The sequence below is a fragment of the Neodiprion lecontei genome, chromosome 6 (genome assembly GCF_021901455.1).
Source record: "Neodiprion lecontei isolate iyNeoLeco1 chromosome 6, iyNeoLeco1.1, whole genome shotgun sequence".
NCBI classification, from domain to species: domain Eukaryota; kingdom Metazoa; phylum Arthropoda; class Insecta; order Hymenoptera; family Diprionidae; genus Neodiprion; species Neodiprion lecontei.
The window spans coordinates 19,916,056-19,944,040 of record NC_060265.1 but is presented as its reverse complement, the minus strand read 5'-3'; the positions used below and the strand labels follow the sequence as shown (position 1 = coordinate 19,944,040).

Sequence of the window (27,985 nt, the reverse complement as noted above, 5' to 3'; positions counted from 1 at the left end):
TACTTTTCAGTGAGCGGAAGACAAGCGGTGGGTGGAGCGCCACTCTATGGTCGTCTCGTCGCCGAGGAACCCCTGCCCACCGTCTGCATGGGACCAGGGTGCAGCACTGGGACGGCGTCGGGGGAAACGCCCGCCGATATCCACGCGATGCAGGCGCGAATACCTCACCGGTTTCGAGACCCCGCAATGGCACCCCTTCGCAAGCTTAGCGTCGACCTCATCAAAACGTACAAACACATCAACGAGGTAAGCGGAATACCAAGGAAATCCAACCCCTGAATTCCAAACATTTTTTATCCTGTTATATATCACCTGCGGACGATAATCGACAAACAAGTCTCCCTCTGGCTGGATTATTTAAGATTTATTAAAACTACCGTTCTTTCGTTTACTCGTCGTGATTTTTGCCAAGGTCTTCTCGCCTTGCAAGACGATTCTTGAGGCACTGTGAAGTACCCACCTAATTTTCGTAAGTGGTGCAAAATGGAGAGGACTCGCTGCGCGAAACTGCCCACCTCGCGATATGGTTACTTCCTTGTTTTCCCGCATTGTTAAACTGCACGCATCGTTTTCACTGACAAGTTACGCACGTATGAGCCTCGAGCTTTATCACACCTCCTTGGGGTGACGAACAGACCGGGGTAAAGCAAGTCTGGTGAAGTACGAAACGAGGTGCTATTCTCTCCGCCATTGCAAAATCTGAGAAAGAAGGAAACAAGCCGGATAAAGATGAGGATGAGGAGAAGGAGTAGGTTACTTGAGGTCACTCGGGGAGGCGTGTGAAGTGCGTTAAATATAAAATTGTTTACCGTTCAAATTAGATGATTCTAAAAATAGAAAATCGTTAATCCAGATTTTTCGTTATTGTACGTATGCGCATACGCGTACATTTCAAAGTATTGCTCTTCTCTCCTTCTTCGTCTCTTCCTTGGTTTCCACGTATTGAAGGTACCGTAAGATAAGTAAAAGACTGCTGAACTTGGTTTCTCTAAACATCATTTACGCCTTTGCAACTAGGTAGTCTGCTATTAATTTGTTGCTTCGAGTCTGTCGGCTGCCAAGTGCCAGTGCAGTTTCTGAACGTGCGGCTTATATCTGTATAACCCTCGGTACACATCCGGACCCCTAATGATAGTCCTGATTAACGTTATCTTCTAATCGATGGTCTGGGTACAGGTGCAGTCATTTCTTTTCGGCAAGCATTTTGCAGCCTCCGACATTCTTGCAAAATATCCTTATGATACTTATTACTGTCTTTGATAAAATCTGGTCATCTTCCGTTGTTTTTTTTTTTTTTCGCGTCGTCAAAATCCTCAAGTATAAACAAGTGTGAAACTTCACTCTGATGTTAAATTTGATTACAATTCTGCGGAACTGATGATAAATTGGTTTCAACGGATTTCAAACGATTAAAACGTATAAAGTATCGTTGCACTCACGTTGAAAATTTTCTCGGGGGGATCGGAAGAGAATAAGTCTGTCGAGTTTTTCGCGCTCCGATCCATCGCAGATTAGATGTTTGTGAGTTAGACATATCATGCAGTCCTGGTGAACAACCCTGTGCAATACATGGCTAACGGGTTGGCGAAAAATTAATATCGTCATCTCGATTGCCGAACAGATGAACATTATACATATACCCCATGGTATAAACTGAAATGGAGTATGCAGTTGTTATCGGCAGTCTGCCAGCTGTCGTGGTGGGTGAATTCTGAGCGAAACGTGTAGCGCGCGTGACAATAGGATCACCGTTCTATAAGTGTCGCAGTAGTCGCCTACGCCTGAAATTCAATGCCCTATTCTCGAGCGTGGGCGTTTGCTCGCGGTCGTCTCCGTCAACTTTAACCACTGCGTCGTTTGCGTTTGAGACATTGCGCCTTGCTTTCCTACGTAAACCCGTGACGTAGAATATTGCGAGAAAAAGAGCTGTACCGGTTATGCCTGTACACACTCTCCGCGGACTGATAGAACGTCAAACTTTTCCCCAACCGCCCACGTGGCCAACACGTGCGCAAATTATTCGACGTCACTCCGACGGTCAAAGGTCGCTTGATGTGTCCAATTCCCCGCAGCATCCTCCCACGTACAGCATCCGATCTTGATGTGAAGAAAGAGAGAAGGAGAAGAACGCTCAACCCATGGGTATACAACGAATGTACTCTTTGGATTGAAAAGCACAAGTGTATAACGTGGTTGGCGAAGGTAAGAAGATTATTATATTTAAACAACTCGAAGTGTGGATAACGCAGGTTGCCGGGGGATTGCAACTTTGGTTAATTATTTGCAATTAATTACGTCGCTCGTAAACTAGCTTACGGTGAGACTCAAATTAACGTTGGATTACTTCGTTTACCGGGCGAGACTGCTGCTCCTTAGCAAATTTCGCTGCTCCTGCTAACGCGGCGAGGTTGAATCCCTTATACTCGGCCACCTCCGGACCCAGTTCGTCGTCGTTTCGCGGCGGTATCCCGCGACGGAGGAAACGGCGAAGATCGACCGGACAGCAGAATTTCGGAATCAGAAATCGGGCTTACGTTGAAGGGCTTGTACGCGTGTTGAGGTGCCCCCGAACCATGGAGCTTCCGTAAACTCGTGGCAACGGTGGATTCGCATACTTCGATGCCGATGGGCGCATTTCTGAACGTTGACAGTGCGGCCGCAGATCGACTGCACTGCACAACGCGGCACTCTGTTAGGTATATACCGTACGGTTTTATACCACGATGTGAATGTGGCAGGTGATGACCCGCGACGTTGTTGAAGGTACACGCAGTATTGTACGTAACGTATTTCCGAGGCAGACTGTAAACTGTAAACTGTAAACTGTAAACTGTAAACTCTAAACCGATGTGAATGAGGAAGAGGAATCCCTAGTCGATGCAGCTGCTGTTGTTATACTAACCAATAAAATTCCAGGAATTTCGCCCGTGATAAGATGGAAATTCAAACAGCCTTTCCCCGCTACTGGGGTTGGGAACCAATAAAATCAATTCGCAAAATAGTTTTCGCGTTCCATTCTGTGAAAGCTGTGCAGGACACCGCAAAGTTTAGCATATATACGAGGTGTGGTGCAAAGTTACTGCCCTCTCTAACCAGCTCTGCAGGACTTTGCCAGGTGCGGTTCTAGTAGGCTTGCAAAATGCCGGCGAGACTTCCAGTGACGGACCTTCGAGTTCGAGAAAGAAACAAAAAAAAAAAAATAAAAAATAGAGAAGGAAGGTAAGATACAGAGGAAAGCTCAATGTGCGAGCTGTATAGGAGAGGGACAGGCTGCCAATCAACGAACTGAATCCAACCTTATTAAAAGTTACAACCGGGAACGTATTCAACTTTCTTCCGAGAAGCGTCATATATAATAAGAAGACCGTCGGTCGTTGACGGCGAATAAGACTTGAAATTCCATTTGCCAACAAGGAAGGGAGAAGGAAGGAGGGTAAAGTTTCCAAGCGATTCTTTGAGTTCGGCAAGCTTTAAGAATACCAACGTGCCGCGAAGACAGGTATTTAACGGCAAGTCTTTACGATATAGTACTTCCGGAATTTGATCACCTCCGCAAATTGATAACCAGTCTCGTCGCGTCTACTTACAATCTCCGAATTCACGGGAAGCATTTTTCTGCGATGATGCACTGTAAGAAACAATATCAGGCTAAAGTTAGTAACGATAACGTAACAACACTTCAGGCTAAAGAATCATTATTAATGGGCATTTTAAAACGATCTTCGAGGAGTTCGCCTTTCGAAATTGAGGTTTATTCTGTTTATAATGATTTACTAAATTTCCGACATTTCTACAAGTGCGAAGTGGCGATTTTTCATGAGCATGCATCATTGGAGTAACGTTACTAACTTCATCCTCGCGAAACAATTCCGTATAGACTTGTATAGACTATAATTTGGTGTCAATCGCGCACTATCTGATGTAGAATTTTCGAATTGATTACAAAAATTGTTATATGACAATCCACATCTGCCAATTTCTGTTAATATTAATACCACCGTTGTTGACAGTGTACAATGTACATAGAGTGCTGTTACATACCTTTACGTGACATGATTACGAAAACACCCGTCAAAACAAGAATATTCGAGAAAATTCCGACTAATTGTTTACGGGCAAATTATTGTTACCGAACGAGTGACTTGGGTTGAGAAACCACAATAACAACCAGACATCTGGAGACGAAATAGCCGCTTTGAGAAGAATATAACTGCTCGTGGGATCAAGGAGTGGAAGTAATCGTAGGGAAGGTAAATTGGGAAACCCAGAGCTTTTTACCAGCTGTCAAGGAAGGTTCGCTCACGTTCTCTCTCTGTCTTTCTCCTTCCCTTCTTTTCCCTTCACTTCAGTCTTCCCTTTCTGTCCCCGCACTTCCTTATAAACCCAGACGCGGCTTGCATCGGAGTGCCTGTTTCCATACCTCGAGGAGTATACCTGTATGCGTCACCTAACATCTGCACGTCTGCACGATGATTCGCGCCAGAAGTTGTCTTTTGCGGCAGAAAAGTGGCGGCGGAAAGCCGCACGTTGAGATTTAGATACGAGAGATGTTGTTTGAACCGTGCTCAACGACGGCTATTGAATATCAACGCAATTTCACGTTAGTTTCAATCTTACTTCCGACGAACATTAAACCCCAAACGAGTAGTACACGGACGAAGAAGGTGAAGAAAAAAGTCAATGTGCTGCATTTATCGCGTTCATTATCTTCTCGGACATGATTCCACGCATTTGACGTATTTGGTAAAAACCGGTGATTAATTCGGGTTTACCACAACGACGTGTACGGGAAAATAACACAACGAATTTTACTGAACACCCGGTGCGCGTCTGCTGCAAGAGGTGGCTAATACCGCTGGGGAAAGGTGAGGATAAAAGGGCAGTGGCAGCAGACTGAGAGAGGCTGGGGCATCGGAGAGTGAGGAGGCAAATGAGGAATCGAACCCCATCAGCGTTGCTCCTGGGTTTGCGGGCGTTCCTAGAGTCTCGGTACTTCGAGAAGGAGTAGAGGAGGTGGTGAAGGGAGGAGAGGTCGTCGGTGAAGTCAGGAGAAGTTAGGAGGAGAACCCAGAAGCCAGAATAGCTTCGCGTATAATTATGAAAGACGACCCAGATGCCATTCAACTGAGATGGTGATGGCCCTCAGCTGCGAGTTGTTCAAAGTTGGGCGTACCTACCACCTACTACTGCACCCTTCGCTTCGCCTCGCAGACCAACGCCTCGACGACGAAGCGGGGATTCTCTTCACGCCGGAATCCTGATTATTATACGAGTTTTCGCACGACATCTGTTGTGGCGAGAATCACTTCGTATAACAGCGAATACTCGCTCATTTTATACCATCTATATCCAACGTTATGGGGTGTAGCAAACAGTAATGCAACAAAGGTCTTGTAGTTGCAGATTTGATTTTTTATTACTTTTTTTTCAACGTTCAACGTTTACTCATTGTAATTATCTCGGATAATTTTCACCGGAACAATGGTCGAAGGAAAGATGCTACCGTGATTCGACATCTGAAAAGTGGTCGTCGTTGAACGGACGAGTGTGAAAAAGAAAGAGAGACACAGTTTGGCAAGATACGAAAATAAACTATAATGTATAAATGACTATTAATAAATCGACGGAGTCAGCTTTCGTTTGTACGAAAAATAGAAATTTATAAATCGACCATGACACTGCTGCTGGTCGAGTAGAGGGTATACACCGAAAATAAATACTCCCTAGGGGGATTTTGAACACGATGAAATTCGTTTTACGATGCTGGACTTCGCGATTATACCTTATGCATAATCGAACCATCATAAAGCTATTTTAATACAACGTCTCGACCAAAAAAACATCACCGACGTACGTGCCATGATAACTTTTATACCACCAAGCGTTCAGCAAACACGATGCACAGTGTGCCTTTATCAATTTCAATGACAAATATACAGTGCAAACAGTCTTTCGATTCCAGCTGTTTCTTTCATTCTCTCTCCGTGTCACTTGTTGCTGCAGTTGCGAAGGCAGAGAAAAAAGACAATGCCCATTAAAATATCTACAACTTTGTTGTGTCTTTATGCCGTTGAATATGGCGGACTGGAGAACATCTATCTACGCCTATGAACGGCTCACGATAAAAAAGAACTTCGTAATCTGGCTGCAACTAGTGGCGAATCAAGAGCAAACTGGTATCGTCGATCCGTTTTCAACAAGTAAAATTTCCCCAGTGGATCTTCCGTGTATGCAACATATGAACGGCATATTTGACGCGCCCTGGGCAACCTTATCGGCAGACAGACGTTCACGTCATCGTTGTCGCCGTCCTACCAAGATTATACAGCTTTATAAATTAATCGCTCCTTCGCAGCAATATCATCAACTGCACCGATAACCAATATCCCAGTATAGTAACGTCCGGTTACCCTGGGCACACTGGGTATACCTTATCTTCATCTCGACGCATGTGTGCATTGGACTTACCTACACACGTAACAACATGACACAGTGCAGACTTGATGACGTCAAGATGCACGCGCACTGTACGGGTTATTAGGAAGACCAGTTAACAATGTTAGCGAATTCGTCAGCATCGCGTTATTATACCGTGTCGCACGGTTGTTCGAGTTGACTGAATTATTTTCGAGGTGGCGCTTCGACCGTCGTTCAATCGTGCTTTTTGCCCACCCGAAACCCACGAAGGTCGTTTATCTTTTCTTGGTTCGATTGGCTCAGGCCGAACGGTGAAACAGCGCGAGCGAGAGGCACCGACGCCGGTACCGCCACCTCGTCGTCATCGCGGCTGGCCCGAGTTTCCGACTCACAGCGAACACAAAGAGTGTCCTTCTCATCCACGAATGGAATTTAAGCCGTTCAGCCGCGAGTCGAGCGGCTGTCTGGTGGTACCACCGAAACTTTCCATTGACCGTTGCTGCCTGCGCGAGTGAGTCACGCCCACCATCTAGAAGACGAAGACGAAGGAGTAAAAGAAGGAAGAGAAGAGCGAAGGCGTACCACCATCTCCACTGATCGGCTATCCGGTTCAAGATTCTTGCGATCGCTCGTCATCCGATCGAGGATGCTCGGCGCTCGCACCCTGATGCAGGCGAACGTTGGTTGTCGCACAGTTTGCGACAACATCAGGTCTCGATAAGAAGCAGGGGGAACTGCTATGGCAGACCCCACGGTGACCGCTCTACCGTGCGAATTCCTTTTCAAATCGCGCGCACCAAGCGACGCGGCGCGTTGCGTTTCCAGGGTTCAAAGAAGCGGGGAAAAGAAAGAACCAACTTACTCCTATCGCGCTCTTTCAATCTGTTCGCGGATGAGCGGCGTGCTTTTGCATTGGAGAAAAAGTTTGATAATAAAATGAATATTTTCTTAGCGGTATAAGAAACCATCGAGGCGATATCAAGCGGCGTTGAAAACCTTCCGATTCACATTTTCCTTTTTTCCGTTTCTCTTATGCAATCACCGCAGCATAAATCAGCATATCATCGACGATCGATTCATCGTTGTATTCCATCGTATTCAAACTCCGCTCGAACCTTTTTTACATCACGTCATTATATAGCCACTTCCCAGGCCGTGATTTCCGCATACTACTTTGTCTATTTTCCATCGTATACAAGGCTCATTGTCGGTCGGCTTGATTTCATCGTCAATACAGTATCGCTCCTGAGACGATAACCACGGACATTCGTGCTTTCCCTTCCGAGTCTTTATTCTCGACGTTATGCGAACAACGGAGCATAACTTGCAGCCGATTCTTCCTTCGTCTTCTCGACCGGATGAAACGTCCCCAAGAACAAATACGGCCACTCGCGCGATGCCGCTTCCTCTTTATACGACACACGTTTCCGCGGCGTGTTATAACTTGCGAGTGCAGCGCGGAATGAAAAACTTCGCAACGCGCCTCGTCCTCGTTACGGTAGGATTCGATCGAACCGGACTAGACCGTTGGAAAGGCGTCCATCGTTCGAATCGTCATCGAAGCAACGGAACACACGGCCAGTCGAGAAGGTCGTGCAGAATGGCTTGCGTTTCGTCTGGATCGCTGCTGTTGCCGCTGCAGCCGTTTCATTCATGACTCGCAACGCGGCCACGCCAAGGTGCGGTGCCGTCGGTCGTCATCGTCCGCGATCTCGCTCGCCTACTTCTCTCTCTCGCTCTCGCTCTCGCTCTCGCTCTTCCCTCCCCCCTCCCGCTCTTGTTTCCTCTTTCGACCTCTTCGTGCCCCACCAGTCCGCAACGACCTCACTCTCCATTCTCCAGTCCTCCTCTCGGAGCTGCTCGATCTTTGTCCTCTCTCTCTCTCCCTCTCTTCCTCCCTCCCTCCCTCCCTCCCGCCTCGTTCTCGCGCACCACTGGCTCGGCGACACGGGAGAGTCGGAGAATAAAGAGAAAGAAATTCATAACGGCCTCGTCCGCCGATGACGTACCGACATCTCCTCCGTCATCTTCCCGACGTCTGGCTGACGGAGTGAGCGAGACAGTCTCTTTCTCTCTCTCTCGCTCTCTCTCACTCTTGGCGAAAATAGCCAATGCGTCCGTCCGCGAGCTCTCCGAGCCGGCGCAACGGCGTTCCTACGACTCACACGCCCACGCGATGATTTCTTGTGCGTGGCGCTGGCCTGGTTGGCGGGTGACGGTGGCGGCACGACTCACGGGTATAATCGCGCAGAATTCGTGCGTGTCGAGATGCGCGAATCGCGGACGCGCGTCGCCCTTTCGAGGAGAGAATATACTGTATTACCTGTAGGACGACGCGTAGCCTGCAAAGGTAATTGTCGTCTGTTCCATCGACCTATTGTACCTATGGTCCCGTCTCGGAGATGCTTTAGGGATCGCGAAAGGATACGCGAAGAAACCGCGGCGCGCTCTTTGCTCGGTCTCGAGGGATCCGATCACATCAATGCCATCCCGACATCCGCGACCTCGCCGATGACTCGACAATGATCGTTTGGCAAGAATGCGTGCGCTGGTGACCATAGTTTATGGATCTGACAAGAGAGAGGTGAGCGGTAGCTGCGATTTTTGCGCTGAGCTACTGCAGTTTTGCCTGCTCGACTTTTCAATATGATATTAATATAGTATACTGTTGGAGAATAATTTGATAACGCAAAGTGCGAATAGATACAGTATGTCTCGCTGTCGGTCACCGATCAGCTGATTTTCATTGAAACCTTTCGCGGTAAAGAGGCCAAGCTTTCCCCCAACGTACATACCTCGGAATAACTGATTACTTCGCCTTAACAACCACCCTTCCCCCCCCGACCCAATGCCATGGGCATCACCGTCAGACATCTAGAGATCTCTTAACCACCGCCGTCTCTCGACTCGGCTTACACGATTATAACTTGAAATGTTCGCAGAAATTCCTTGCCAGTGGATCATCGGCGCATCACTGTCGATCGGTCTACCGTGCATACGTAAAAAGAAAGAAATAAAGAAAAGAAAAAAAATAAATAAATATTCCGGCACCGGGCAAAGTTTCCCGCGTCTGCAGTGTACGGAGTAAAGCGTGTTGCGATCAATTGCAAGAACGTGTTGTAATTATAATAATGATAACAAGAATGACAAACATGTTCAATGATACGCGAATGCTGCTGGACACGAGAGGCATGTGTATGTATATAAGAAGCATAATATACATATGATTAACGGTGAGAGGTTGAAGAACGTTCTCGTTAAAGAACATTTTTGTGAGTCTTGTGCCGTACGGACCGTACTGAACCAGTCTCTCTCTCTCTCTCTCTCTCTCTCTCTCTCTCTCTCTCTCTCTCTCTCTCTCGCACTCGCTCTCCCCACTATCTCGCTCTTTTTCCCTCTCGTGCAGTCCCGCATAGCAACAGACTGGAGGAGAAACTGACTACTGCACCACGGGGGCAGAGCGCAGTGTGTTCAACGATGTACGAACGAACGGACAATACCTGTGGCTGGACTGCAGCAGCAGGATGACCGACCTACGATTCGAGAATACCGGTTAACCTACGCGATCTCATCATCGCGAACTCCCTGCAGGAGCTGCAACCCGCAGATATCGCCTGGTGAAGTTTCACGAGGATTTCTCACTCTCTCTAATTCCCTCTTTCATCGTTCTCTTCCTCTCGGATTAGTTGAATACGATCTTCAGGATGTAACTAGGCTGTTTTAAGCAGCCGCTGCTGAAATTATTAACCTTTCGAAAAAGTCGTCGGGAAGAGTCAAGGAATTCCCATCGTTCCCTTTGTCCGTTAGACTTTGTTATTATGGAGATACTTCACGGATTTCGGACCTGACTCCTTTACCTCTCGACCGTTTTCTTCCAGAGATACAGACATTTATTTGGCTTACATAATTGCGAACCTTGTCGAGACTGAGGCCTGTTAATAACCGCTACGACGAGACATTGGATTTCGTCGAACAAAGATACAGAACCAAAGCGATGTGTTGCTGTTGCTGTTGTCGCTGTTACCTTTTTAGGAGTCCCTGCCGATGAGTACAAATACGAAATCTCTGCTCTTTAACGCAAGGATTACACACCCGTGTGCTTAAAAACTGAAACCGTGCGTTAGGTAATTTATTTTTGCCTTTACCGCGATAAGATCGATTATGCAATTGTGTTAAACGCCTTGATTTTCGACTTTTCCGCACACACAAAATGTGAGGGAAAAAAAATTCAATTATCCGTGTAAAACCGATTTTCAACAGTTTCTGTTCGAGCGATTTCTTTCCATAAACGCAAAAAGTCGCCGGTAGCAAATCCTCCCTAGGAATAAGTCAATTACTTCGTATTAAAGAATTATTTTTTTTTTCAATTTTTTCAATGGTTAAACTAAAATGATAGCAAAATCTTTGCCCTCGTTCGTTTCTTGTCGATTTTTCTTATTGTAAGAACAGAGAGGTGGTCGTTTCCTTTACATTCCAGTGTGCTCGATCTGCAGATCCAAATTGCCCTTTATTCTTCTTCGTTATCCTCTAACCCATCAAATGCTCGTGGAAATGAAAATTTGGTGATAGTAATGCAGGTCTGTCATTGGTGGTCGTTAAAATAATAACCTGAATTCAAAATTAGTATTTAATTAACCATCTAGCCGTTGCAGCGTAAGGGAATTAATGGTTTAACAGGTGTGTGCGTCGGCAATTACGTTCAATAATTTTTGTCCTTCGGTATGGATGAATTACTGGAAAAAACGGAGATTGAGAAAACGAGGGATGAAAAAATGAAACCAGCTTTGCTTGTCTGAGGCTAGAATAAACACAGGAGAAAAATAACGGCAACCTGTAACCCAAGAGGAACAAGCAGCAAGCAAGCCGCTCGGTAAACATAGAACAGCAACGTCAGCAGGATTGTCTCTTTAACGCTTACGTTGTGTCAGCGTGGGACGAAAATCACCCTCATTTTCATATCACGACTTAATTAGTAGAACGACGATACAGCTCGTCGAACGCCCAGAAATCGGGAAAAGTCCATCAATAGATCGGCGCGAATCTCCTGCTTAAATGTCGCCATTTTGACTTAAAATTATAAACACCTGATCTTGGAATCTACAAAGTTTCACGTATAATCAATCGTTCCTTAGATGTTGTTGATTTTCGTAAATTATACTTGGCTTCCTTGATTGATATTTATGAAGAGAAGCAAGGAATAGGGTATAAATATTAAAAGCATTAGGATAATTTACGCAAAATAAATACCGCTTAAGCTAACGCAATCGTGCCTATAAATTGCACATCGCAATTATTTTGGCCCGCGTTCATACGGGTAATCGTCATAGTGACAAATGAACTGTTATGGTTATTACTGTAACGGTTGGTTAGGCTAGACGGGGGATGCGATTGGTTTGCAACTCATAGACCGGGATGATCCCGTTATCAAGGAATTTAGCCACGAATAGCAGCTACCTTATACGTCTCCAGTTTCATCTCCGTTCCCGTCAGTTTGTCTCTCTCCTTCCGCCGGTTTCTCAGTTTCCCGTTAAACGGTTGACCATACAGTTCTGCTTCGAAGTATAAAGCTGTTCAATCGATCCGCTAAATCAAAATGATTGAATGCGGTGATCGGTAATTTAAGATATTTCGAGCGTTTCGTACCTCTCAGCTCTGCCGAATTAACAGTATTGCTACTCGAATTATTTCGAGTTTATTTAGCGGTTTTAATTTTCTTTGAAAATACAAACAAACAAGGGGAAAAAAAAAACTTTTCACCGTATAACAATGTGCGGTAAGGTTTGCTTTTGAATTTTACTTTGATTTCGGTATGCCCTTTAGCGTATACTTGGATTTTTTTCCAAGTACTCGCATGATATTATGCAGCACTTTGATCACTCCTTTGGCAGTTTGGTGGCCCAGGGTGAATGTGGGGATCCATTGCCGGCGTGACTTTCACGTGGTCCCTGAGTATCGATTTGCACGACGCGGCCAACCACCCGTTCAGATTCTGCGCGACTCGCCCCGTCCGTTGGCCAAATCACATGGCGATGGCAATTCTTCAGAAAATAGAATAAGAAACTAGTAAATATTCGATAAAGAAAATTGCGACTATTTTAAGCAGAATACAGAACGACCTAGGAGTCAAAAATCCGCGTGCGTTCACCAAAGCCTTCGATCCTACGTGAATAATTTTATTAATCTCGAGATTAGTATGATAATTTTTACATACCTATGTTATATATGCAGCTAATACATAGAATCTTGAAGTCATGTTCTAATTCGTACATTCATTATTCACTTTGAAAAATCTACCGTTGTATATATTCGCCGTACTCATGTCAAGAGCACAGCCTTATGAAAATTGGGGCAAAAATATTCTGAAAATTGATCGGACTAACGTAATGTCGTCCATCTTGAATCCCATAGTACCCTAATATACGTTTTACTACGTAATATTAGATAAACCGTTTGGAAATTATATTATTAAATGAAGATCAAAAATTTTCAAGCCATTATTGAAAAGGTGTTCTTCGAAAAATCCTACGTATGTGCAGTTTTGATCCCCAAAGTTTTTTTTTCCTGTAGAACACCTGGTATCATAGATTACGATTCATTTTTTCGTATCAAAATCGATTTTTTAAAAATATTTTTCTACCCAAATGATGTTTCCTCTGAACTATTATGTAGAAAATCCCGAAATTGTAAATACTACACCTATAGTGTATAATTTAAATTTGAAATCATTAGAGAATAATACGACTTTGTTTCTTTCTTCTCTGTTGATCGACCAATGACACTTTTTGTGTCTGCTACCTCCTGGTTAATTTCAATACATGTCAATAGTGTGTATAATGTTATAACTAAAATTTCTTTTTTTCTTTTACAGGTATACTATGCCAAGAAAAAGCGAAGGGCGCAACAATTGCAGGGCGAAGATGGGTCCCATAAAAAAGAGAAAAAAATATATAACGACGGCTGGGATGATGATAACCACGATTACATCATCAAGAATGGCGAGAAGTTCCTTGATCGTTATGAAATCGATTCTTTAATAGGTTTGTTTCACTCATGATTTCTTTTCTCTCTCTATTTCATAAGTCTCTTTATATATAAGCCATAGGATATGTCAAAATAATAGCAAATTTTATTACAGTAGTATGAGTATTGATGTCAAATCTTTTTAACATTTTTCGTCATTTTTATTTCAAGATATAATTGCTATATATGTATTATGTGCAAGTTATATGTCACAAAAGAGCATTCAAGTTGTGGTGTACTTTCATATATTCACAACGCCAGTATCATAGAATTCATAAATATCCTTGATTATTGATTGGCAAAGTTATCCTAATACGATGTTGTTGTTTATTAGGCAAAGGAAGTTTTGGCCAAGTAGTAAAAGCCTTCGACCATGTGGAACAGACTCAGGTGGCTATAAAAATAATAAAAAATAAGAAACCTTTCCTTAACCAAGCGCAAATTGAAGTCAGGTTACTGGAATTGATGAACAGAGCAGACACCGACAACAAGTATTATATAGGTAAGTTGTTAAATGTAACAGAAATCTGCGAGACGTCATATTTGTATGTCGTTCGAATTGAATAGTACAGTGTTTGGAATTTACAGTAACACGTGGTCTTTTTACGTTATTTTACAGTTAAATTGAAAAGGCATTTCACATGGCGAAATCATCTGTGTCTGGTATTTGAGCTACTTTCCTATAATCTGTATGATTTATTGAGAAATACCAACTTCCGAGGTGTGTCTCTCAACCTGACGAGAAAGTTTGCACAGCAGCTATGCACTGCCCTGATGTTTCTGTCCACACCGGAATTGAATATCATACACTGTGATCTGAAACCTGAAAACATCTTACTTTGTAATCCAAAAAGGAGTGCAATCAAGATTGTAGATTTTGGGAGTTCGTGTCAACTTGGACAGAGGGTAAGTTAACAAATAAATCCTGCTGGTAGTCACGGTCCAGGTACTAAGGTTAGAGGGATTTTTTTAAGGACTTATTTTACAATTTCAAAACTAGGCTCCTGATCTTTCCCGATTGCAGATTTCCATTCGATCCCATGAAAAAAATCCCTGGGTCCTACTTCTCTCTCCTAGATCCGTCATTTCTCCAGGGTTTCCTCGGAAAAGCAGTTATGCAAAACATACTGTTACTTTTAAATATCATTTGTACAATTATTTTCGTGTATAGTTATAGTTCTATGAACTATAGTTAATCTCTAATTTGTACTTATTTCATTTTCATAGATAATAATTTTTCCTCACCTTCTTTGTTGCAGATATATCAGTATATTCAGTCTAGGTTTTATCGCTCTCCTGAAGTCCTGCTTGGAATACCTTATGACTTGGCGATAGATATGTGGAGCCTTGGCTGCATTTTGGTGGAAATGCACACTGGAGAACCGCTTTTTAGCGGGGCTAACGAGGTAATGTTGCCATCGTATCTTCCCTTACGTTAAATTATGTTCTTGCATATTGCTCTGGTTATATTATATTTTCTTTTCGAGGATTTCCTAATTACATATTGATACGTCTTCTCTGCCTTAGATTGACCAATTTAACAAAATCGTCGAGGTATTAGGAATGCCATCAAAGCTCATAATCGAGCAGGCACACAAGATGAGGAAGTTCTTTGAAAGACTTCCGGGGGATGGCGCTTATGTACTGAAAAAATCAAAAGATGGAAAAAAGTACAAGCCGCCAGGTTCACGACAGCTGCAGGACATTCTCGGTGTTGAAACTGGGGGTCCAGGCTCTAGGAGATTAGGGGAAGCAGGTCATTCGGTCTCAGATTACCTCAAGTTTAAAGATTTGATACTGAGAATGTTGGACTATGACCCAAAGACGAGAATAACACCTTATTACGCGCTCCAACATAACTTTTTCAAAAGGACAGCTGACGAAGGGACCAACACAAACATAGCTGCAACTAGCAGCTCCAATACTAGTCCAGCGGTGGTTTCACTGAGCCAAGATCACGGTGAGTCTAGCCTTTCTGCGATACAATCGTCTGAGTTCAAGACTCACTGAGTCTGGTGTTAATTTTGTTGCAGACTGTTTTGCAGGTGTACCGTATTTTGTTTATCTTTAATTTCTTCAGTTTCACAGGTTTTGGTGTCACTTTTCTTATCAATACAGTTCACTGGACAAGTATACATTTACCACTTTCACAAATGTTCGTCATTGCGGCCTTTTCCTTATCACATATTTTTATAATTCATGGGTGATTTCGCCTCTACAAAATCCATTTCCTTCTTTGTGACATTTTCTCTGGCTACCTGTCCACTGAATGCATTAAACAAAAGAACGTTCACATTTGTCATGAATCCATTATTTGTAATGAAAACAGAATTCCATATGATAAATACTTTATCTGTCAATGTAAATTGTATCTGTATTCATTTACGCATTGAAATTACATCAGCAATTATATTTTAGAACGCCTGATCAAATTTACACCGTTGGATTCATAACATGTGAGGACCTGTCTTACATATAAGCCTTGTAATATTATGAATATTTCGAGCTTGGTATGGTGTAATAATGTGGTGACTGCTGACTCCTCCATCAGATTAAAATACTTACTCCATTCCAATAGATCAATCATGCTATCGAAAATTTCAAAATAAAAGCGAACGTATATTCTCGTAGGCTTCTTACAACCATTCGGTATCATTCCTAATCCAACAATAATCATTAGAACTTGGGTACACTGTAAACGATTAAACTCACAATACTTAGGAGGTCGTGCGCTAAGAAGAAAATATTGAAATCACCGTACAACAAGTCTACTGTGCTACCGAATTCAGGTAGTTGGTATATACATACATATTCATTAGTTTACAGTGTAACTCCCAGGGTTCTCGAGTGGTAAAAAAATTGAAGTTACAGTGTGTTTTAAAATGTTATTTTATTTTAAAATGAAGTCGATCATAAATTTTTTGTATCTCATTGTAAGTGTAGCTGGTGTAGGGGCTGTGCATCCCATGAAGGCGATGCTCTAACACGAACATTTTCACCTCAAGACAAAAACTAATGGCGTCAAAATTTAAAACGTGTTAACAAAATACAGAGTATAATAATACTAAGAATTTCTCGAGTTTTTTCTAATTTTTGAAGCGACCGTGACTTGCTATTGATACTTTTCGTATTTTATTTAAGTTTTGCTTCATTATAGATTCAACACAGTCCATCACCAGAGCGAATCAAATATTCGGATGCGCGGTCTCTATATTCACCAGAAACCACTGAGCTATAATACAGACTCACTAGTTTGCTTATCATTTGCTGTGATTGTTGCACAATGCCAAGCTCATGTTAAGTTTATGTGACTAGCAATGTATCTGAAGCGGTTTATGAAGAATTTGAAAATTATCCTTATATTAAATCTGCCTCTATGTTGCTTGATTTCATTCACCGTTCATTTTCAGTGTCTAAACTTATTAAGCATAATGAAAACTAAATTTCTGTATTGAACCACATCAAGCTCCTTGATGAAATAATTACATTTAGTATCTCAGTGGCAACAATTTACCTCAACGTTACAATATTTCTCATTAGATCTAATTACCAATATCTCAGTAAAGGTGACTAATGATTAACATAAATGATGTAGATCTGGATTCTAGAATTTAGGTACATAATTCATCACACCGTTGATTGTAAATTAAGCTTATTGATAGGTGCTAATAAACACAGACGCTAATTCGTACATCTGATATTTAGTTGCTACAAAGCTTATTCAATATTCATTATATTCGTCATATTCATTGCTTGATGAAGAATAAAAAGGAAAATACGGAATGTCGGCAACGAGAAAATGTCTCTTAGTTTGCATAAAAAATGAAAAATAATGTAACACATCGGATTACTGAGTTTTGCAACATCACCAGCTTTAATACTTTCTGAAACTAAGTTTATTGTTGATAAATATTTTATTATTCGAAAGCTTTTCGTAATCGTTTTTGAGTAAAAGTACACTTTCGCAGTAGTGCAAAGCACCATAGCAACTTCTTTGTCATATTTTTTTTATCTAAAACATACTCGTCCTATGACTTTAATTCGTCATGGTATGTTTTGAACTTTCAACACCAGCTAAAAGCAATATTCAACCAGTCGATTATAAACTTCACAGTACTAACGGAAAATTGAGATCACCAAGTGATTGGGATAATCACGTTTGTTCAGAAATTTACATTGAAAAACAAATGAAAAATCTTGTAATATCACTCATTTTACACCTATGTAGCCGTCTTGTGGCAGATTAGGTGTAGTATAAATAACTGTAATAGTCGAATTCACGTCAGATTATTCATTTTAATATCTACATTTGAGACAGCAATATTACTGTAGAATCTTAAATTATCACAAGCACTAAGCTGCCTTCACTAATTTGTGGTTACATAATATTTCTTCTTTTTTTTTGCATAAACTAAGCATTATTATTATTGTTGCCCATAGATATGATGGGGGGACAGTACGCGGCACGATGACTGTCGTACCCGCGGGGCGGTGACGACCTGTCCTAGGCCCCAACCCTAATCTTACTTACTAACATAAGTAAGTTCTGCCTAACAAACAATGTGACAAACTGATAGACTAACAATTTTTCCCATCACCACTATCCTTGCCTCATGTCTATTGTGCGACATGTTTCGCTTGCTAATGGGATCAATGAAAGCATTAGTTGACTCAATCCATGATAACAGCCCATAGCTTCGTCCAAAACTTTTTAGAGCATTGCTTCGTTATTGTTGTACCAGAATTTTTTATAAAACTATAAATTTCGTATATATAATAATTATCATTTATTAAACGATGCGAGTAAACTTAATCATCAGTTTACTCCAAATTAGTTCCCCTTATCAGTACAGAAAATCATCCTTATCCTACACATTCAAGCATGTACTCGAGATGGGCCTGTCTGTATTATGGTAGACTTTGCTTCTGTCACCATGAATTCAGTGTAAATACATGTGGATACTTCGCTATCTGTGTGAAGAAGAGTTTCAAATTGAATCCAAATAAGTTCGAAATATCCCCCTTTATGATATGTCACTTGCAATATTCTAGTATCAATGGCTTATTACAAATCGAGTTGTATATAGCCGATATTTTTTCAATATTTCAAGTATAGCTATGTGGTTCACATTTACTTATTTTACGTGGTTTAAGTTGAAACGTACATATACGTGTTCAAAGAGAAACAAATTATCTCACTCCTACATGCTTCAATAAGTTTTCATGATATATTTGAAAGAATAGCTTGTGAATATTTTGAATGCAATGGCAAATTCTAACCATATTACTTTCATCTTTACTGTAGAGAACTCACTTCATCATTCTATGTCTTTCTTTCACGCACGATTTAGCTGCTTACTATGCATATTTTACCATAATTACCTAATATACTTAATGTAGATATTATTATCTTAGACCCTGTAATCAGGATATACCGGACATCCACTAATCGTAAGCTTCATTACAATAAGTAGACATTTGCCCTTCGGTTCGCTTGAATTAAAATAAACCTTAAATGTGAATGTCTTATTTTCATGTGTGTACATTATGTGATATTTTTAACAAGTTGAAGTATTCGTCCGATTCTGTTCTTATAGAAAATGTATCATTGCGATAAATTTTACAAATACTATTTCCCTATAGGCATAAATACATAAAAAAAAACCTAATCATTTTGACGCAGAAACTTTTTATAATTACCTAACGTCGGGAAGGATACTAAAACTTGGATAATATAATTTCAGACTTGCATATTACACATTTTAAAATCTGTTCTGGTATATGCAACACTGTTGCATTTGTACCAAATTACCACCAGCTGAATATTACCCTTCTTAATCTTAAGATTTTTCCCACTTATTCATATACCGTTACCTCATACAGGGTGTCGAATGCATTGAAGTTCAATTTATTTATCAGCTACCCAATGGAGTTCTTATATATGTGTTTTTAAGTAGGTATTATACCTGAAATACTTTTGCCATCTGATGCATGTATTTCCTTGTGTAAGTTCACTGCACACCCTGTATATTGCTCCTATTCAATTTTCATACGTTTCTATCCATGAGTAGGAGTCTTGTCACAAATCAGACATAGTACCTCAAGGAAAATTAAACTATAAAACCTGATACAACGAAATTAAAACAATTTGTCATTCTAATTGATTCACTAAGAAGTTACCTTTTCTGATTACGTTCACAAACATCAGAGCAACTTCTAATAGTTTAATTACCTTGGTATGACAAGTGCAAAGTTCACCCTCATCTTACACAACCAGGCCTGTAAAGATAAAGTATTGAGTTTTCTAACAGATTAATTTTTTGTTGTCACAGGACTGCTAACCATGTCAGGACAGAGCAGTGGCACCAGCAGCTTAATGCAAATGCCAAGCCTCCCTGGTGGCTATCAACCAATGGAGTGTGAATCTTCACCGCGTCACTCAGGTAGCCGGCGTGCCATAACTTCACGTTATACGTCAACCACTGGGGCCTCTACGTCCGCCGCATCATCTATGCAATCCATGGATGGGTCTCTGATCCAAAACTCTCTCAGCTCCTACAATAGCCTAATACTTCCCGGCATACCCCACTTGCCTAGCATGATGGCTTCTCCCATGATTCAACAACAAAACTATTACAATTATGGATATCCAGCAGCTGATGCACACGGAATGATTAGACAAACTTCAACGGTCACTTCTACGAAACAAAGAGATCCGGAAAGAGAAGACAGTCCAATGGTTGGAGTGTGCATGCAACAAAGTCCAGTTGCCATCCATTGAATGAAATCGCGGCGACAAATGTGGCGCAAAAGCAACACTATGAAATAATGTCGTGATTCTGGAATGACAGTAGATAATCATCTGACAGCAATTTCAGATTTCCAGAAATTGTATTTAAGTATCCGTTAGAAATCGACGAGAAGACTAAAGCGTTGGATAAACATAGAATCCATACATGAAAAAAGTATGAAGTAAAAATTTAAAAATGCAAAAGAATAAAAATAGAATGAGTAAATACTAATTATCAAACAACATCATTGCGAATTACTATCAGATTCAAGCTTTGATTATTTTTTTACGTTGGTCCCGTTTGGATTGGTTTTGCAACGTGAAACAAGTCTTGGATGAAATGACAAGTTTGGAAAAACACTCGATAACTCTTAATTCAATAGACAACTCTAAAGATTTAGAGATACATTGACATAAATATTTGTTCTACATGTAAATAACAAATGGGCAACTGATGTTTATCAAAGAAAGACGTCAACGAAATGGCATATGCTGGCATGTGTGTTCGTTATATCTACTTTGGCAATTTGACCTTTAGTTTCCAGTCCTTCTTCAGATGTTCAGAGGTTTGGGTGTTCAGAAGTTTGGTACCTTGGGCGACAATTTAATCTGACGCAATTAATTTTTCTTATCATTGAACATTATGGGAGCGGAAATAATCACTACCTTCAAAATTGCAATATAGAGCAAACTGAACGTTGGAAAAAATAGAACGAACAAAGAAAAGTAATGAAAACACAGAAAAGACATTTTCCAGTTGCAGAATAACAAAAAAAGACCGCTTTAAGGAACAGGACAGACCTAACAGCGGGTGAAGTTGACGTTCAATCGAGAGAGATTAACAAATGTTCGGAAGCGGACAGACACGGCCTAGTGTGGATGAACCCAATTGGCCCTTCGGGTCCTGCCCGATTCAAACGAACATTGAAACAGTTTAATCGGTATCTGATAAGTAAATGTCGGCATCCCAACTGTATGGCCTAGAGAGCAAAAAAGTGATAATTATTATTACTGCATAAAATAACCATGTAATCATGTACTCCATAGAGTTTTATACAGTGTCACGAATGTAATGGTTAGCAATTATTAATGAGAAAAGAAGACAGTCGCGTTGAATGCTAGATATTTGTACAATACACTTAGGTGAACGATAAGAGAGTGCAGCTTTAGGGATTAGCATTTAAGTATAAAACTATAAAACTGACTCTTTTGTTTACTTCATTGAAAAAAAAGTATCGTCAAAGTACGATACTTGCGCAAAAATCAGTTTGTTGTTGAAAAGGACTTTAAACGAACGAGGTTTGCGCAGCTTAACAATACATATTTATACATAAAAAAAGCATTAATCAGGAAGTTAACATATACATGTAAGGTTGATCAAGAACGGTATAATCGTACAAGAACTAGATACTTTATAATAAACAGTACGGGCTATCACACGCGTAAAACATATACATGCATACATACATACATACACACACACGTAAATAAATTTCCAGTAGATCGCAATTGATTTTTGCCGTTTGCTCTTATCGCATTGCTTGTGCTACTTTCATGGATTTAAAAGGGTTTTTCACCTATTTTCTATTAATTTTGAATATTACGGAAAGAAACAATGAATCTAATTGAAGCTGAATTGAATTTTCTGTGAAACGAAAGTTGTTTTTTGAAAACTTTCCTTCGACTATGTCGCTTTAGTTTTACACCATATTATTCTTGAACACCCATCAAGCCAATGTTGTATAATAATATACTACCAAGAAATTTGTATTCAATTTTGTCTTTAATAGCTGCTACACAAAACCTATCGCTTGCAGGCAAACATTTACATAAGTCTTACATTGCTCGACGTTGGCACTGATAGATAAATCATCAGGGCTGTCGTAATTCACTATTTTTATGCAATTGATATAAACGAATTCAAGAGAATAATAAATTTTGCTGGCAAAGCGATATTTCACTATTTTTGTGTAATTGCTACTTCAAGAAAGACTGCTCATTCTTACACAAACAAAATTTTTGATCAGCACGCAGATACCAATATATGTTGATTTTTTCTTACTGAAAATTGTTATAACAAATTATTGGGTTATGAAATATTTAATTAACTTGTCATTCAAAGTGTTCCTTGGATTTGCTTGAAACCAAGTATGCATCATGCTCTGTTATCGGATATGAATTTCCACACGTGCAGTGTACAGACATCATGAAATGTTTTATTGCCAGACACCATCTTGGAGGTGTTTTTGTATCGACGGAAGATAATATAGCTATACTTATAAGGGTAAACCGAGATGATTGAAAATGCTGAGAAATTTTTAAGAATAAATTCTCTCATCTTCAAGATTTCAATAAACGGCAAAAATCAGTTTACTTCAACAAAACCAAAAAAATTTCATGATTTCACACAAGTTTAATTTTCCAAATTCCTCATATGTATGTTCTGCATTTGAAAATCACAGGGTCTATGTTTAGATTAGATTTCAAGTTTGAGCTGTTCGAGAAATACTGTTTTCATTCTTCATTTTCAAAATCTTTCCCAGAACAAGTAACAGATTTTACAGATTCGTTAGAAATATTTTCGAAAATATTCGGAACCAGCTAACCAGTCACTTAAGTTTTTGCATAACAACCGACGTCTTGAACAAAATTAACCTTTGGTTCACAAGCCAGGTTATGTTACTCGTGTAAATTAAATAAGGCTCAGGCCCTGTGGTTCCCCAGAATACAAATGATTTTCGACAATGTATTGAAGCTTTTTATTATGATTGTTGTTTTTAACGAATTAATATTGTTTATCGATAGTGAAATAATCGGTTAATTATGTAATTTTTAGTTACTGTAGTACTGACTAATTGAAACTAGCAATTTTGGCCACCCTGGTGAATCCAAGCTAGCTATCAATGAATAAATTGTAGACAATTTTTTTGGGGTATGATTATTTTAACTATTATCGTTGAAGGCACTTTTTTCTGGCGAACTCTTTCAACAGAGGTGGGCCGCGAGACGACGAAAAATTCAGAATTTTATCAGCATGTGAAAATAATTTAATTATCAAATATTGCAATAATTTCAATGTACATTTTCTTCATTTCCATATCTTCTGTTTCCTTCCCAATCAGTGAAAGTATATGTATATACGTGTGTATACGAAGTTTTTCTTTTTCCATCTGTTTTTTTTTTCTTGCTTTGAGTTTCTAGCATGCACGTCGTTTGGCGACGATTATTTCTGATGAAAATGTTGCCATTTAAAAATTGTCACAAAATGCGGAGTATTTAAGTAAATTAGTAAACACAGAAATGTATACATCTACATAGTATAAGGACTGATTAGGACCTGTTCCAGTTTTATCTGATAATTTTATTTTAGTCTTTATTGAACATTATCTCCAACCATCCTTATGCCTTGCATACGTCTGCACAAATTCTCTTGTAGCTTGATCATTCGTTGATGGGTATAGGGGTTATCAATATTCAATTTTGTGACGAGCTTCACAGACACTACTACAAATTAATACGATTGGAGTAAATAGCAAGGTTTGCACTCCGGAAGAGATATTTTTTCAAACAATAAGAGTTTTAATGACATCATCACTACAAATGTTATTTAGAATAAATTCGCATTGTAAATAATAACCACTATTCCCACATAGAAAAAACTTGTAGCATGCCGTTGGATACAACCGAAGAGTTTTTTTGAAAGCGTGTGTATAAAATTTCATTCAGAGTTCGACTATGTATGAACTACTAATCCTTATCCTGCATTTGTCATATTTTTAAAAACCAATTAAATAACATATTACAATACAGCTTCGCATTGTAAATCTGTTATCGAAGTTCCACGAGGTTAATAGGTTCTTTATAATGTTAGACAGATATTTCGGAACTGGTCATGGTCAGTGCAAGGTAACATAAGTTTCCTAACGTCAAGTGTAAAACATTGTGTTCAGAAAATATACTACTATATGACTGATATATCTGAAAAACGGCGAGCACCTGGAATTTGAGAAGGACCCTTTATAATCTCAAGCTACAATTGCAAGCCGTGAAATAGGAAAAAAAATATATGAGAATGCAGAAAGCAACTGACTTATATAGAAAAAAAAATAATAATAAACGCTCCAAACAGTTCTGTAATCTAACATGTACACATTGTCATTTATTATTATTATTATTATTATTATTATTATTATTATTATTATTATTATTGTTACGATTATTATTATTATTATTAATTATTATATAATATTGTAATTGAAAATATTTGAAACGGATATTACATAAGGTTAATAAACAAATGCATCTTCACTTTTGCTTTTCCGTTTCACGTGAGTGATCTTGCAAATACAGGGTGTTTACTGTAATATCGAATTTGGATTCGAGGAGTTTCCGGGAAAATTTATTGAAAAATGCCAGGACCTTAATTTTATTTTCTTATGGATTTTGAAGGATAAGATAAGTTGGTTAGGAGTTGTATCAAGTATAGAGTGAATTGCTATCGCAGTTTTCAATTAAAAATGTACTATGTCAACTTCTCCAGGTTAAGTCAAAATATTCCAGGACTTGAGGAGCAATTTTTATTTTCCAGCCTAATATGATTTGAGGATATTTAAAGAGCAGTAGACACCCTGTAAATACTTTCATGCAAGAGAAGGTACATTTTTCATATTCAATGTGCAACAGTTTTCTTATTACAGTACTACATCAAGTGATTTCACGAGGTCAGATGGATATATGAATTTTCAGATAGTCGTCATAATAAAACATATACTAATCTTGGTAAAAATTGCATTGGAGGCAGCTGATGCACCAAACTGTGTAGAAACACGTAGAAACATTCAGCACTTCGGTTTGTATCATGTACATAAAAGTTTCCGTTTGGTTTTGTGCATTTTTTCCGTCTAACGTTAACAGAATTTCCGTTAGAGACGCATGCATTCCCAACTAATTTAACGTTTTTGTTCTTCCAACGTACGTACATGAAATTAAGATGTATTTTTTCGCGATTAAACCAATCCGCACTTTCAATATGTTTACGAACTTTGATGAACATCTTACATGAATTATGAGAACGACCATTGCAAAGTTGGAAACGCGTTACGAAATGATTGGCCGCTGAAATACAACTTGTAAAAATTACCTACCAGCGTCACAATCGAATTGACCTACAAACCTTACTGTTGAGTTTTTACAGGTTGCCTAAAATGATTCAAGCTTTCTTTGAAAGCGCTTCTAGTAGATCCTGTTAATTTGTGTTAAAACAATTTCTCTATTTTTGCAATTGCTAGAATGTTGGATTCTGAAGCGAAAAGGCCAAACGGAAAGGTACAAAGATACTCCGGACATGAGACGATGTGCAATCGTCTTCTCTCGCAAAATTACCACGACAGATTGTGTGCATTAATTTATCATAGTATTGTAATCCCTGTTCTATAAAAGAATCTCTCAAAGTTATTTTTAATAAGGTTGTCGGTTTTGTATTCAATTCCGCTGGTAAGTCGATGTAAGTTTTCCTTGACGGGTGAGCCTTCCTTTATTGCGACCTTTAGATCCCAAAAAATCTAACAACTGCATCCTAAAGAACTCAACAATGCCGGCCAAAAAATCACGAGATAAGCAACTGTGAAAATAGTAAAGTGTAACGGAATTTCGAAGCTTTGCGACCGGGACTTTTGAGTATTCATCTCAGCGACTTGGGATTAATTACTTGCAATTGTTTTGACTCGCAAAATTACGTCGATATAGCGTCTGACTAAACTAATTTCAACATGTTTCGAAATCAGAAAAAATTGCGCTTAAAATATCGCAAGGTAAGTCTTCCTTTTTCGTGTTTTTTGACGCTTTTGATATTAGAAGCGATTTTTAGAACCATTTTCCCACTAATTGCATTTTCAGGAATTCAAACAAGACTTCCCGATTACCGCAAGATCGAAACGTGTAGATATACAACAAAATTCGTTCGTTCTTTAGCTATAACTTTTTAATACCTGCCGCAATGACTTAAGACAATTCACAAACAATTTTTCCGCAAAATTACATTGCTATGGCAGCTGAAACAATCGATGTTTCCCGAAGTCGGGAAAATTTTGCTGAAAAACTTCAAAGGGGTAAGCCTTCCTTTTTTGACATTTTTTGAGCCCAAACATTTTGCGCCTAAAATGCCGTTTATAGGATTCTCACTGGATTAACTGGCCGGTAATTCAAAAACAATGTCTTGAAAATTATAGAAGTCTCAGCTGTTAAATTTATTCGATCGATGATTGTAACATTCGGTGTATCACTTTAATGATCGTCGGTTCGGAATACTTAATTAAATATCTACGAGCTGATCGTGAACATTATCCACAAAAAAAAAAAATCAATGTATTCTGATGAACATTTCTAATAAAGTTAGTCAACAAGATCAAACGGCGTATTATTTACCGTATTTTCAGCGTTTTGTTCGGCTGTAAGAAATCACGAGTAAAGTAGCGCAAATTCAAACTAGTTTATCAAAATTTCAAAGAGTACGAGACAAAATAAAAAACTCGGAGTTTTTAGAAAATAGTTTTAGAAATACATGAAATTTTAACATCATTGATTCATGTACGCATCATGCCTTGACTACTTAGCTCTACCTACAGAGCATCTTTGTATAACTATATACCGAGAGAATATCTTGAAAGTTTGCACTCGGTCACCGCCGACTCGGCACCACTCAAGTTCTTCGTCTGTTTCTCGCAGACTGGCCATCCCATCTTTAATTTTAAACTGTCAAAGGCCGTAAAATTATTGCATCGACGACGACGACGATTATGTATTGACAAGTAATGCCCCATAAATAAAATGAAAACATAATCGTCGTCGTTGTCGATGCAATCATTTTACGACCTTTGACAGTTTAAAATTAAAGATGGGATAGCCAGCCTGCGAGAAACAGACGAAAAACTTGAGTGGTGTTAAGTCGGCGGTGACCGAGTGCTAACTTTCAAGATATTCTCTGGACTACCTCTATATATGTATAAGAAGGCAACTGATTGATAGCGTTGCAGCCTATTAGTTGCAACCGGGCACAGTCTGAATACGATGCGGCCACGGATCATGAGTTACGGCCGAGAAACAAGAGATTTCGTTACTCATTCTTCTACTGTTAGTTCAACGTTCGTTTTCGTGCCTCTTCTGGGTTCTAGGTAATTCATTTAGTATGGGTAAATTCGCACAAATCGATTCTGAAACATAAGACTTTTCACTCGCAATAAAGTGAGGCTGCTTCCCTTGAATTTTTGGTCAATATGACAACGATTCGATCGAGTGTACTTTAACACTCATTTGAAAGGTAGGAGTAAAATTTTTCATCATTCAACTGTCGCAGAACGGCAGCGTTATCAGCTGACCCGTTAACTGAAGGATATATCTTCAGTCAACGGCTGACCATCGAAGGGCCTGGCCGCTTGAGTCTGGAATCGGCAGGAGAGATAAAGTGCGTATTTCTTGTATGAAATGTGAAAACTAAAATCATTATACATCATATCACATCATCATACATCATACATCGTACATCATACATCATACATCATCATACATAGTACTAAAGTTCGAAACCAAAGTTTGGATGTCGGATGTTCAGAAAGTCACGTCACCCAAATTTTTTTTTCTCTTGACGTAATCGATTTGAAATCGGCTAGCAGAATTCCTCAGTCTGGAAACAGCCGCGCAGTAGAGCGGACGGGTGAGAATCGCGCTCCGCAGATTTCGAGTACTATACCGGGTTCTCTACCT

The 27,985-nt window shown here is 39.7% G+C and overlaps 1 protein-coding gene across 5 annotated transcripts in view; it reads left to right on the top strand.

The window, feature by feature from the left end:
• Positions 1-24,525, top strand: part of LOC107223250 (serine/threonine-protein kinase minibrain) — a 57,696-nt gene extending 33,171 nt beyond the window's left edge. For 4 of the 5 annotated variants that reach the window (XM_015662872.2, XM_046743556.1, XM_046743557.1 and 1 more), the window contains 7 exons: positions 11-246; positions 13,286-13,454; positions 13,772-13,939; positions 14,057-14,343; positions 14,697-14,843; positions 14,965-15,397; positions 19,770-24,525. In XM_015662872.2, coding sequence (XP_015518358.1) covers positions 11-246; positions 13,286-13,454; positions 13,772-13,939; positions 14,057-14,343; positions 14,697-14,843; positions 14,965-15,397; positions 19,770-20,218 — 1,889 coding nt within the window. In that variant the 3' untranslated portion in view covers positions 20,219-24,525. Of the gene's footprint in view, positions 1-10; positions 247-13,285; positions 13,455-13,771; positions 13,940-14,056; positions 14,344-14,696; positions 14,844-14,964; positions 15,398-17,877; positions 17,977-19,769 lie in introns of all 5 variants that reach the window. The other variant, XR_006904996.1, reaches the window with a different exon arrangement.
• Positions 24,526-27,985: the final 3,460 nt, after the last annotated feature.